Genomic DNA, 14,016 nt, shown 5'->3' on the forward strand with positions numbered 1-14,016 from the left:
CCTTCCCCTAAAGCATCAGGTGACAAACAAGTGGGCCAGTTAGACAATATCCTAATATGACTGTGAACGAGCTTGCAGACATCTTTTTGCCTTATTTCCAAGTTTTGGATAATTTTTCTTTGCTGTCTCCCTCTCTACAAGGGTAGAGGCTCTGTACTGCTGGCCATTTTATCCCCAGCGACTAGGCCCAGAAGTACTGTTGAATGACTGAGCCTACATCATTTGGCTGTTGTGAGGATGTCATCAGATGATGCTTGTGAACTGCCTGTCAGAGTCTGGTACGTAGTGGCTGCTTAAGACCTAGGAGTAGTTAATATTATTGTTATGCGGCAGCTGGGGGTGGGGGCCGGTTATGACTCAGAGGAGGGGGCAGCCATGACTCCTGTCATGGAGGGCAACTGTCCTAGATGGGAGACAGGCAGGGCCTTGGGGCCTGGGTGCTTCCAAGCCATAATGCTGGGGGAGCTAATGTCTCTTTTTAGGAATCTCTACGGGACACTTGCTTCCTCAGGCACCATAGGAGCATTGATGGCTTGGCTGATCAGCTATAAGCCACCCTTGTTTGGGTTCCTATTCCTTCTGCTGTTGCTTAGCAACTGGCTGGTCAAGTATGAACTCAAGCCCACGCCCCCAGAGCCCCAGCAGGTGAGCAAGAGGGACCTTAGCTTCAGCTGAGGGTGATGGGATAGTCGCAGCTAGATTGGGGGGTGGGAAGACAGGGAAGGTGTCAGGACAATGCGGCAAGACTAAGGAATCCGACTCTGGTCTAAGACCTTGCTGTGCAGCTCCCTCTTGGGTGACAGAGGACAAAGCACTTCCTTCACAAAGTTTCAGTTGCCTCAGCTGAAGAATAGGGCCCATCCCAGACTCTTCTACTTCATGTTGGATGACAACATGCTTTGACAACAGTAACAACTGCTTTAAAGTGAGAAAAATTAAAATGGATAAATTTTAAAACATGTATAACATAGATAAATCTCTAAAACTGAATAATGATGACAGCAGAAATGTACCTAGATTATGACGTCTTTTATGTAAAGTTAAAAAACATGCAGAACAATATCCTGCCTTGTTTATGGATGCCTATGTATAGTGAAAGTACATTAAGGCAGGATTTCTCAGCCTCTGCACGATTGACATTTGGGGCTGGGTAAGTCTTTGTGATGAGAGACTGTCCTGTGCAATGCTGGATTTTGGGCAGCATCCCTAGCCTCTACCCACAAGATGCCAATAGCACTCCTCACCCCTCTTGTGGCAACCCCCAATTTCTCCAGACATTGCCATGTCCCTAGGGGAGGGCAAAATAGCCTCCCACTGAGAACTGGTATAAAGTGGTATAAAGAAATGCATGGAAAAAATAAATACCACATTCAGGATTGCAGCTGAGATAAGGTTCAGGGAGGGAGGGGAACACTCTAGGGGTGGAATCCACAGAGGACTTCAGTTACCGTTGTGATATTTTAGGGATCATGGGTATTTGTTGTAATATTTACTTTTTTTGCATGTCTGAAATATTTAATTCTTAAATGGGTTTAAAGACTAGGAATTTGTAGCTGAATCCTAAAAAAAAAAAATTGTGCCCTTACCAGCTGCATGCAGTGGTGGGGGAGGGAGCAGATAAAGATGACAGAGATAAGAGCATTTCATGAGACCACTGAGACTTGGAGATTTTATGAGGCCTGACTAAACTCTCAAAGAGGCATGTTGAGAAAAGCACAAGCTCTGGAGACACATACATTTGGGTTAAGGGTTTTAAGGCCTCGGTGGGTGCAGATTGGTGGGCAGCTCTGGATCCTGGGGGTTTGGGGGCTTTCATGCAGGCTTGGTGATGCTGAGAAAGGGACCTGCCCTCACTGGGCCCCATTCTCTCACCCACAAGATGTGGCAAAGAGGCTCTCCTTAGGTGCTGGTCATGAAATTGATTAAGATGATTGTAACTCATCTCGCACGGGAAAGGATGATCACTATTGACCAACTTTTCCTCTTTTCTTGGTGATGGGGAGTTTAGGAACAGAAGACAAAGACTTGCGAAGCTAAACCCAAGAGAAGCTGCCTGAACACAAAAGACGTGGAGAGGCTGCACACCTGCTTTGCCCTCCAGGACAAGATCCTTGAATGGCTTATGTTCCGTGAAATGAAGCTGAAGGTCTTAGAAAATCAGATGTTCGTCGTATGGTATAGAATGAGTCACCACAAGCGGTCAAGCCGACAGCGGACTTTTCCAGCGGGGAAACACAGAATGAGGAGATGGGAGTCTATGTTCTCCATCATCTCTGACTGCACTTCCAATTCCCCCTAACGAGGTGCCAGAGACTGCGGTGAGCTAGCCTCTTCTGTTGTTACCTTTCCTCAGTAAAGCCCAGTCAGAGACTGTTGAATTTTCTTAGTAAATCACACTGGAGAGGAGGATTAGAGGCTGAAATTTGTCGCCTCTTGAAAAGAAGTTTGTACTCACCAGGTTAGCCACATAGCACCCTACGACACAACCTGATGAGCGCTCTTGAACCCAGCCCTTCCTCTCTTTCAGCTGGACCACCTTGACCCTGGTCCAGGGCCCTCTACCTGTTCACCTTGAGTCTTTCAACAGCCTCCCCAGTGCTGTCCCAGCCTCCAGTCTCCCCCTGCCCCTGCACTCAGAGGCCACAGCAAGCCCTGCCAAGCACAGCTCTGAGCACGATCATTGCCTATTCTTGAGCCAACGCCTTGCTGTGAATGACAGAATAAAAGCCACACTCCTCACCGTGGTGTTCAGGCCCCCCATGATGTGACCCACTTCCCAACCTTTTTCCCCCATTATTCTCCCTCACATGCTTTTTACCCTATACCAGAGTATCCTAAGCATCAGTCAGTAGTGTACCACCTTTGTGATTTTTGCCATAGCTGTGAACTACCTGAATGCATAACTAAATATTGTCCCTTTAAATCAACTATATTTTCCTTTATTAAATTTATCTGTAAAGGAAAATAATAATAAAAATAAATAATTTATCTGTCAATTAAAAAAAAAAAACCAGTATCATTGTTTGAAATAGAACCTAACAGTCAAAGTAAAGACAGTGAAAACAAAACAATGTTGTGACGTTCCAACCAGAGCTTGGTTGCCCACTTGAAAATCTGAATCTGTAAAATTTGGGTTAAAAAGGGAGATTAGTGAGTGTTAGTGTTTGCAAGATATGCCAGCACTCAGCTGAGACTTTTCTCTGTTAAGGAGAATTGAGAAGGAAGTCTCTGCCTCGCTGTGGGATCCAGTGTGGCTTAATGCCTTACTGGTGTCCCACATAAAATCATCTCTCTTAGCAAAAGTCTCGTGCGCTCTCATCAAATTAGGTGATCAGCCATCCCCCAAATGCAGCCATATCTTTGCTCACATGGTTTCTTCCCCTGGAATCCCTTATCTTCCCCTTTCTGCTGTTACAAGTCTTTGCTTCTTTCAAAGCCACCACCTCTGGAAAGCTTCCCTCAGCCCAGCTGTAAAGAGTCTCTTTCCTTAGTGGTCTCCCAGCATTTTATCTGTAATTCTACGACAGAATGTATAACGATCTGCTGGAATTTGATTTGTAAATGTTTCTATACTCCCTCCCCACTCTCCAACTAGATTATAGACTCTATGAGGGCAAGCACAGCATCTTTTTTTTTAAATAAATAAATTTATTAATCTTATTTATTTTTGGCTGTGTTGGGTCTCTGTTGCTGCGCGCAGGCTTTCTCTAGTTGTGGTGAGCGGGGACTGCTCTTCGTTGCTGTGCACGTGCTTCTCATTGCGGTGGCTTCTCTTGTTGTGCAGCACGGGCTCTACGCGCACGGGCTTCATTAGTTGTGGCACGCAGGCTCAGTAGCTGTGGCGCATGGGGTTAGTTGCTCCACGGCATGTGGGATCTTCCCAGACCAGGGCTCGAACCCGTGTCCCCTGCATTGGCAGGCGGATTCTTAACCACTGTGCCACCAGGGAAACCCAAGCACAGCATCTTGTTCATCTGTATATCCCCCTCATAGCACCTAACACAGTGGCTTGTATACAGTCAGCGCTCAATAAACAACATCTATGACTGTCAATCACAGTCTTATATGTCCTGACATTTTCTCTGCCCTTTCATTTTATGATGATTTTTCTATATCCTATTTTGTTTAGAGCAGGATACCTGGAGCTAAACTCCCTGGCTTTAGATCCCAACTCCATCAGCTTTTAGCTGTGTGATCTTGGATGATGAATAAGCTGAGTGCTGTACCTCAGTTTCCTCGACTATAAAATGGCCTTATCAGTTGCTGTGAGGATTAGATGAGTTACTACACTTCTTCAGGTCTTTGCTCAAATGATCCCTTCCTAGTGAGGACTCCTGTGACTGCCCTATCTAAAATCGCAACCCTCCCTTGTGTGTTGTATCTTCTACTTGCCCTCCAGGCCCACTCTCCATCCTTCTGCCTTTTCTGCCAGGGGGCCAACCTGCATCATCAGGTTCCTTTACCCTGTGGCTTCCAGTTGAGTTTGGCTGACAAGGATCCCTGGCAGAGGATGAGAGGGAAGGAGGAGGTTGGGATGCTTATTGCCTCTTGTGGGGTTGCCTTGGGCTAGTTTAAGGCTGGCTGGGTCATCACAGAGGAGGCTCTCTCTACAGGATCTTCTTCCAGTTCCCTTTTAGCCCAAGGGCAGTAGCATCCCCCCCGTTACCAGCCCAGGGGTACTGCACCACACTTGTGGGTTCCCTATAGTCTGCCCACACCTTTGTAAATAGTCCCTTTTACACAGCTTCACGGGTCATTGCTAATGGTCTTGCTGTATGGCCAGGCCTTTGGACCACCCCAAATGGGACCATTAGGAGAATGTCCATATGGTAAACCCTGCTGTGGAGATGGATACAACAATTCAGCCACAGACTCGATCTATATGTGACATATGAATGAGCCCACAGTAAGGCACTGCATCTTGAAGAGAGCATCTGGAATGAAAAAGCTGATTAAGACTATGTGGCCATCATATCCACTTTCGTGCACCAGATGCACGCCTGGACCTATCACAACAGTGAAACTACCACGGCGGTTTGAGGGAGTCCAGGGAGGACTCATTTGGCCTGTGAAGTCACTGGTGCTCACGGAATGTGTATTACTTGCCAGGAACGTTGGCCTGTGGCTCAAGGTGGCTCAAAGTGGCACAACGACCTTTGGATCTGACTAGTTCACAATTGCCATGGATTCTGACCACCATGAACATGGTTTAGGTACACGGGGTGACTGTTCTCTTCCACCAAGCAGGTAGAACCTAGACTCTTAATGCTCTGATGAGCATCTTTTTCATGTGCTGGAATTCCCAGGTATGATATAATATGATGATGGAATTATCTTTACGGCACTGCCCTCCATCTGTCCACATGGAATTCGCTTGCTCTTCCACACTTGCCACCTGCAGGCGGTGGGTACAAGTGAGCCTTGGTATGGTTGGCTCAAGGAGCAATTACCTTAGCCACTCCCTCATCCTCTGTGGGCACCTAAGAGGGGAACAAGTCCCCCTGATGTGTCACGCAGTATGGTGACTCCTGGCTTCCTATGGAGGTAAATGTTCTGAGAAAGGACAGATCAACTAGCTCATCCCAGGCGCACGACAGATCCCAGCAAATCTAGCAAGAACATAGGCAAGCAATCTCAGGAAACAGACTGGGGTGGAAGGGTAAATAAGCTCTCTCCTCTTCTTCCAGATCTGAACAGGCAAGGCTAAACAGCCTTGAGCAGCTGCCCAGGCCAGGGCCCGTGACATGAACCTGTCACAGTACCGAATATACCATTCCTACCCCCTCCCACCATGCCCAGCTATGGGAGACCTTATTGGTATCTCACTCTCTGACAATGGCAAGGACATTGCTCCCAGCTGCTGTGCCTTGGGCCTTCACAATCATGTTCTATCCTCTTCATGGATAATGTTGAGGCCAGCTGGAAGACTATTGAGCAGTGTGCTTTGTAACCCCAAAACTGTTTTGTGTTCTAGATATAGGTCCTTCCTTGCTTTCTCCTTGGACATAATGCCACCTGCATATCAACCTTCATAATAACCCAAGATCTGTGGGCAAGGCAACATTCCCAGCACCAGCCTCTGGTACCACTGACAAGACACTCCTGGGTATTAAGTACATGGGTTTCCCTATTTTATGCAGGTTTTCCTCCCCTAGATAGGTGGAACCGTAGAAAGGAAATTACTGTGGGGACAGCCAGGGTTCTCACTGTCAAGGTTATCATGAACCCTTAGCTCAGGATATAACCACATAGCTTTGGACTATTTGCTCACCAACCAGGGGAGTAACCACACTCACTGGCCAATATCTCCTGCTGCTTCTGGGTTAACACCTTCAGACAAGTCAAGAAGCTCATGCAGCTACTGTAGGAGCAAGTCCAATGCCTCCAGACTACTCCTCCATCTGAACCTGGGGCTCTCTCCCCAGGCTTGGCACAGACTCCATGGCCAGATGGCTCAGGCCTCCACAATGGGCTTTGTACTATTACTCCAGGCCTCCCTCTAGCATTAACGTCTCCTCCAGCATTGCCAACACCATTGGAAGTGCCTTATAAGCTCAGCTGACTTCTCCCCTTGTTGATTTCTATGCCCATTTGGCAGGCTTATGTTTCAGGAGCCCCTAGGTCAGGGGGTGGGCCTTGGAAAAACAATTTGGACTTTACTGGAAGACCCTGGGTACTCACTCCAGGTTCCCAGCAGTGAGATGGCAGGTGGGCTCCAGAGGGGCCTCCCTTCCCAAAGCAGAAATGATTCCACATGGTCTCTACTTCCCCTGGGGTCTCCAGGGGCCCTCAGCACTGCAAACAATTCCCCTGGTACCTGAGCTCAGATCATGTCTTCTTTACTTGCAAGACTGACCTCACATTTGCCAAAAAAAAGTAGTGAAGGGGATGAGGGGTCCCTCTCCTGGAGCACATTCCAGGATGTTTCCAGCTATGCCCTGACCCCCATATCTCTCTCCACGTGACGACAAGAGGTTGGACGGACAACCCAATGCCTCATTCAATGGCTGACCCTCTGCCTCCGAGTTTCTCCAGTAAAGCCCCATTTGCACCTGTGCTGCGTGACTTTGTGATATTCACCTTCACCCAGTACTCAGTACGTTACCCAGTACTCTCCTGGACCTCAGGGCTCAGTCCTCAGATCCCTTCTTTACTCCTTCTCACTCCCTTGGTAATGGCTTTAAATATCATCTACTGTTACATGTCAATGATTTTCTAAATTGTGTCTTTGTTACAGACCTCTAAGTCCCAGACTCAAATGTGCAACTGCCTACTTTCACACCTTCACTCGGACATCTCAAAATCCATGCAGTCAATCCCGAACTCTTTCCCTCCACTCAAACCCCCTCCCACGTGCGAGCTTCCCCATCTCATAGTAAAAGTCAATTCCCAGCTTCCAGTTGCTCAGGCCCAAAACTTTGGAGCTGATCCTGACTCCTCTCCTCTTCTCTCGTATCCAGCTCTAATTTATTGGCGAGTCCTATTGTCTCTTCCTTCGAAGCATATGCAGAGTCTGAATATTCTCCCTGCCTGGGTGCACCAGGCCACCACCATCTCTCAGCTGAACAAGGCCCTGGTCTCCCTGCCCCCACCCTTGCCCTCTAGTCTGCTCTCAACACTGAAGCCGGAGCGCTCCTTTAAAAATGGGTCATGTCTTCCCTGGTGGTGCAGTGGTTAAGAATCCACTTGCCAATGCAGGGGACACGGGTTTGAGCCCTGGTCCGGGAAGATCCCACATGCCGCGGAGCAACTAAGCCCGTGCGCCACAACTACTGAGCCTGTGCTCTAGAGACCACGAGCCACAACTACTGAGCCCGTGTGCCACAACTACTGAAGCCCACATGCCCAGAGCCCATGCTCCACAACGAGAAGCCACCGCAATGAGAAGCCCGCGCACCTCAACGAAGAGTAGCCCTCGCTCGCTGCAACTAGAGAAAACCCGTGCGCAGCAACGAAGACCCAACGCGGTCAAAAATTAAAAAAAAAAAAAAAAAAGTGTCAGGTCATGCCACTCTGCTCCAGACTCTGCCACAGCTCCCACCTCACTCAGAGTGATAATCATAGTCCCTCCTGTGGCCTGGGAGGTTCTCCATGACCTGGCTCCCCAGCTACCTTTCCCACCTCGCCTCTACCCTGCCCCTCACTTAATCTGCTCAGCCACTGGCCTCTTCACTTTTCTGTACACTCTCACCCTAAGGCCCTACCATGGACTGTCTTCCTCTGTTGTCCATATACCTAACTCCCTTACTTCCCTTAGGTGATGTGCTAAACATTTCTTTTTCAAGGAGGCCATCCTGACCGCCCAATTTAATACTATAATCTACCTCCCCTTACTTGGCTCTACTTATTCTTCCATAGCATGTATCACTTTCTAATATACTATCTACCATGCTGCCCCTGCTAGAATAGGTGGAGAGGCAGAGGAGAGAGTAAAAGTAGAAAAAAAAAGTGGGGAGAAGGAGAGATGGAGAAAAGGGAAGAGAGAAGGAGAGATTCGTGGGATTGTGAGGATGACTCCTCCAAGTCTAATGGTAATCAGAGTGGTTACTGTGTGCACTGACTGTGTGCTTTAGCTGTACTTTAACTGTCTTATCTCATGTAATCCTCACTCTCACCCCAAGGGGGTAGGTTCTATTTCATTACCCTATTTTACAGATCAGCACATTGAGGTCCAAGAGAAGCCAAGGAATCTGACCAAGGTCACATAAATAATAAGTGGTGGAGCTGGGTTTTGAATCCCAGCAGTCTGACTCAAGGGTCCAGCGGGTAGGGTTAGACTATGCAGGTAAGATTTTGGATTTTTCCATAGAGCAGTGGGCAGCCTTGGAAGGTTATTTAAGCAAATGACGAATATGATCTCTCATCTATAGAGAGAATGAATGCATGGGGCTGTTGTGGGGATTATCTTGGTGCATGGATGGAAAGCCCTTGGACAAATGCCTAGAGAGAGAGAAGCATTCAGTGACTAAATAAATGATCCTTTCCAGGAGGCTGGAAGATTTTACATGTGGGCATCTGGTGCCACTGTGTGGCCATTGTCCTCTATGACATGATATGGATTCTGGTTTGGCTAAATTTGGTAGTGGAGGGCCTGGTCTGGGTGGAGAGAAATGGCTACATTAGGGCTGAGGAAAGGGGCAAGGGAGGAACTCCCAGAGAGGAGGTGGTGTCCTGGGGGTGAAGGTCTTTATCAGCAGAGATGCAGAACCCTGGAGTGGATTAACGGATTCAGATATTTAGCCCTGGTTTGGCAGCACAAACCAGAATGAGACGTGGTCTTTATCCTAGAAAACCTTATAGTCTGATGGGGAAACAACACGGGAGATGCATTAGTGTCTGGGAAGCAGAGAGGACTCCTGGGTTGGAATCCCACTCCTGCCACTTCTGGGGGACTTCACTTCTCAGAGCTTCAGTTTCCTCACTGTCAAATGGGGATAGAATAAAACCTGCCTCATGGGATTGTTGTGAAGACCACAGGGGGTAACACAGAAGGCACTAAGCATCTATATGGGGCACACTGTCTGCATTCAGTCTGTGACCCAGAGGCAGGCTGCCCAGCCCGCTCAGAGCCTCACTGAAGATGAACAAAGCAGCCAGCTACAATGGGAAAGAAAACCTGGGTCCCAGCTCCATTGCTGTCACTAAATTTTCTATGTGACCTTGGCAATTCATCTCCCCTCTCACAGTCTGTCTCACCAGCCATACAATGTGGAGCTTGGACAAGATTACTCAGATCTCTTCTCTCTCTAATTTATCACGCCCCTTTTCCGGGTCAGCCCAGATTTTTGGCCTTGGGGGATACAGAATAAGAGCCAGAAGGCTGGGCTTCCCTGGTGGCTCAGTGGTTAAGAATCCGCCTGCCAATGCAGGGGACACGGGTTCAAGCCCTTGTTGGGGAAGATCCCACATGCCGTGGAGCAACTAAGCTCGTGCGCCACAACTACTGAGCCTGTGCTCTAGAGCCCGCGAGCCACATTTACTGAGCCCGCGTGCCACAACTTCTGAAGCCTGCGTGCCTAGAGCCCGTGCTCCGCAACAAGAGAAGCCACCGCAATGAAGAGTAGCCCCCGCTCACGGCCACTAGAGAAAAAAAAAAAAAAGCCCACGTGCAGCAACAAAGACCCAACACAGCCAAAAATAAAATTTAAAAAAAAAAAGATCCAGAAGGCTTGCCTCCACCATACACATACTTGACCCTGAGCATAAGCAAAATAGAATAATTCAAGCCATGGGGTGGCTGGGAGGCAATTGTGATGTTCTATTGAGATAATGAAGTAGAAGCTGGCGCGATCCCTGAATTGCAGAGGAGCCTTGCTCCTCAAAGTGTGATCCACAGACCAGAACCGAGTTTGTTTGAAATAGACTCTCAGGTCCCACCCTGACCCACTGACTCAGAACCTGCAGTTTAACTCGATCTCCAGGCTACTCCTACATGCATTTAGAATGAGATGGAAACACAGTGGTCTGGGGCAGTGATTCTCAACCTTAACCACACACTGAGGAGTTTTTAAAAAATCGTGATGCCCTGGGCTGCACCCCTGGGGACCTCTGGGGCGGTGGGATCCAGACTAGTGGTTTTTACAAGCTCGCCAGGTAATTCCAATGTGCAGCCATATCTGGTGCCAAGAAGGTAAATATAATTTCTCTTTTGTGCCAACTAAAATCAGTGGATAGTGACTTTCTAAAGTTGTGGCTTAAAAACCAAGTTATAAAACGAAGCTAACCTTGGGACTTCCCTGGTGGCACAGCGGTTAAGAATCCTCCTGCCAAGGCAGGGGACACGGGTTCGAGCCCTGGTCTGGGAAGATCCCACATGCCACGGAGCCACCAAGCCTGTGTGCCACAAGTACTCAGCCTGTGCTCTAGAGCCCGCGAGCCACAACTACTGAGCCTGCATACTGCAACTGCTGAAGCCCGTGCTCCTAGAGCCCAGGTTCCGCAACAAGAGAAGCCACTGCAGTGAGAAGCCCGCACACCACAATGAAGAGTAGCCCCCGCTCACCGCACCTAGAGAAAGCCCGTGAGTAGCAACGAAGACCCAATGCAGTCAATAAATAAATAAATAAAATAAAATAAAAAGAAACTAACTTTAACAGAACGCTTATTAGGTGCCAGGTCCTGGGCTACCTGCTTTGCATACATATTGCAGTTTAATCCTCACAATAACATAGATATCTCCATTTTATAGATGAAAAATCAAAGAGGGCCTGACTTACCCAAGGCTACACCGGTAGTTACAGAACTGGGATTTGAACCGAGTTAACTGAATATGTAACAACTAGGCTGACCGCAGTGGTCTTCAAACTGTGTTCTTTGGAGCCCAGGGTTCCTCAGAGGTAGCTGAGGAGCTGGTGTGGGGGATGGCAGGTCTGGGAGGCCTGTGGGTCAGGCCGAGGCTCTTTCCTGGCAGTTCCCATCATCTCTCCTACACACACTGGGCTTGGCAGACACTCCTTGTGGAGAGAGCATACCTTTGCCCGCTAGCCTGGAGCATTCTGGGTCACGTGGCGCCACACAGTCCCCCTGACAGACGTGCCCCCCTCCCGGCTGCTCGGGGACCCCAGGAACTAATCCCCATGGCGTAAGACACACGGAAGGATTAGCGCTGGGAAATCAGGCGCCACATCTGCCAGCCCCTGCGGAGCCTGGATGAAGCCTGCACCTCAGAACCCAGGATGTCATTCCTGTCCCCTGGAACACGGGGGCTCCCGGAGGCACTGGCCAACCACGGCTGGATCTGAATTGCCCCGTCCTTCCTGAGCCTTCCAGAAGAGGGTGAGTTGGGACCAAGCACCCACGGGTCTGACGGGGTTGTTTCTGAGGCTTGAAGAAGGAGGAGGAGCTGGAAGCAGAGACAATGGCAGGGAGGGTGACCAATTGTCCCAGTTTCCCCTGGACTGAAGGGTTTGGGACTTTCAGTGCTGAAATCAGGACAGACTGGGCAGACCTGGACAGTTGGGGTTTTTTGAGTTTGTTTTCCCTTGCCTTTGAGGTGGAGCTTCATGAAATGGAGACATGGTCCTTACCCTAGAAAACCTCATAGTCTGATGGGGAAACTACATGGGAAGATGCATTAGTGTCTGGGAAACAGTGAGGACTTCTGGGTGCAAATCCCCCATCCTTGTCTTCTTGCATTTCTCCAGCCTCCTCCTCTCTTTTCCAGCCTCCAGGACCTCTCTTTGCCTTCACTCCACTGACTCAGTTTCCTGTTCACAGGGTCTCCTGGGCTATAGAGCTGACTCCTCAAGGGGCTGGAATCTTCCACGCCATGGAGAGAATGAAGACCCAGGTGAGGCATAGCCCCACAAAGGCTTGCTTCAAATATTGACCTAAATCATAAATCACCCCTATATCACCTTCATTGTCATCAATAACGTTTCCAGAGTTTGTACCGCAGGCCAGGAAGCATTTCAAGTGTTTGCTGTGTATTAACTCATCAAATTCTCAAAACAAACCAGAAATAGATGCTCTTCTTTTTCCTGGCTCAAGGGCCCTGACTGGAGTGCCCCCAACTCATCCCCAACTACCTGTTCAATGAAGCTTTCCTCCCCCTCCCACCCCGAGGCTGACCTCATGGGTGCCTCAGAGCCCCCAGAGCCCTCTGACATGATCTGTTTACATCTCTCTCCCAGAGAAATTATTACGACCACACTAGCTACCAGTCTGTGAGTAGCTAGTTTCAAAGGGCTTTGCATGCATTTTCTCATTTACCCTCATCTAAATTCTATGAGGTGTAGGAATGATGGCCATTCCCATTATACAGACAAGGAAACTGAGACTCAAAGAGGGGAAGTCATTGGTCCACAGCTAATAAGGGCAGAGCCAGAATCAAGTCCCAGGCCCCAGAGCCCTTGTGTCTGACCTCTTCACCATCCTGCCTGCTCCATGAGGGACAGATGTTAGCCAAAGGGCGTAGCACTGTGCCCAGCACACAGCCAACTCCTGGAGATTGTATTCTGAATGAATGACTGGACAAGGAGTGCTGTCCCATAGTGGCCAGTCGGGAGAAAAACGGTGAAGGTTTCTGGGCTGCAGACCACCAGGGGAAGGAGCTGGGTGAACCGTGTTATGGGTGGGGTTTGGGAGAGCCTGGATTTCCCTGAGCAACCCCTCCGCCAGCGTTTTCCAGCTGCGAAGAGAGAGGGGAGAGATTCCAAGTGACATCTGCAAGTGTCAATGTGAGCAGTTGGTGAGCACCTTAGACATTAAATACTGACCCCACCTTTGTGTGTATTGGAATAAATTCTGAGGTTGGAGACAGACATGAGATGAGGCTGGCCCCAGAGGAAGGCTGCATATTGGGGATGCAGAGAACCCAGTCACATGTTGGGGTGAGGGGGATGCATAGACAGGGCGAGAATCCAAGCTCCATCATCCACTGCCCATGACCTCATTGAGTCATCGGATATCTGTGAATTTCATTCTGCTCCTGAAAATGAGAGGATGATGTCATGCCATAGGTACATCTTAAGTGAGATCAGGCTGTCCCTCGACCAGGGCACCCTCACAGGGCTTGCCCCAGTGGCCCTTTGCTCATGGTCAAAGAGGGGCACCTTCTGAGTCCCCTCCCATGTAAACCCACGGCAAGGCCAGAGAGCCTCCCCATTCACCCCTGTGGCTGAGGCACAGACTTGAGTCTGGTGTCACTCCTCTGACACCCAGGTGGAGACAACCTAATGCTCTCGGGATCTTTAATGGCTTCATTTAAAAAACACCTGAAGTACAGTTTATATGCATTAAAATTCACTCTTTTAGGTGTACAGCTCCGTGTGTTTTGGCAAATACATCTGGCCCTGTAACCACCATCACAATCAGGATAGAGAACAGTTTCATCACCTTCCCAAATTCCCTTCTGCCCTGTTGTAGTCTATACCATCCCTACTCCCAAGTGGCCATTGATTTGTTTTCTGTCCTTGCAGTTTTGCCTTGTCCAGAGCGTTATGAAAATGGAATTATATAGTCTGTAGCCTTTTTTAAAAAAATGTTTTTAAAATTTATTTGTTTATCTATTTGGCT

At 48.8% G+C, this 14,016-nt stretch overlaps 1 protein-coding gene across 1 annotated transcript; it reads left to right on the top strand.

Moving 5' to 3' along the window:
• The first annotated feature begins 453 nt into the window (after positions 1–453).
• TEX46 (testis expressed 46) lies at positions 454–2,299 on the top strand. The gene is made up of 2 exons (XM_059036374.1): positions 454–645; positions 2,102–2,299. Exons 1-2 carry the CDS (start codon positions 454–456, stop codon positions 2,297–2,299), a joined length of 390 nt encoding a protein of 129 aa, XP_058892357.1.
• Positions 2,300–14,016: the final 11,717 nt, after the last annotated feature.

Source organism: Kogia breviceps, chromosome 1 (assembly GCF_026419965.1).
Source record: "Kogia breviceps isolate mKogBre1 chromosome 1, mKogBre1 haplotype 1, whole genome shotgun sequence".
NCBI lineage: Eukaryota > Metazoa > Chordata > Mammalia > Artiodactyla > Physeteridae > Kogia > Kogia breviceps.

Bases quoted from the DNA above. Each gene is read 5' to 3' on its own strand.
- TEX46 (XM_059036374.1), top strand. From the start codon at position 454: ATGCTGGGGGAGCTAATGTCTCTTTTTAGGAATCTCTACGGGACACTT. The intron at 646-2,101 runs GTGAGCAAGAGG...TTTGCCCTCCAG, and splicing joins CGCCCCCAGAGCCCCAGCAG to GACAAGATCCTTGAATGGCT.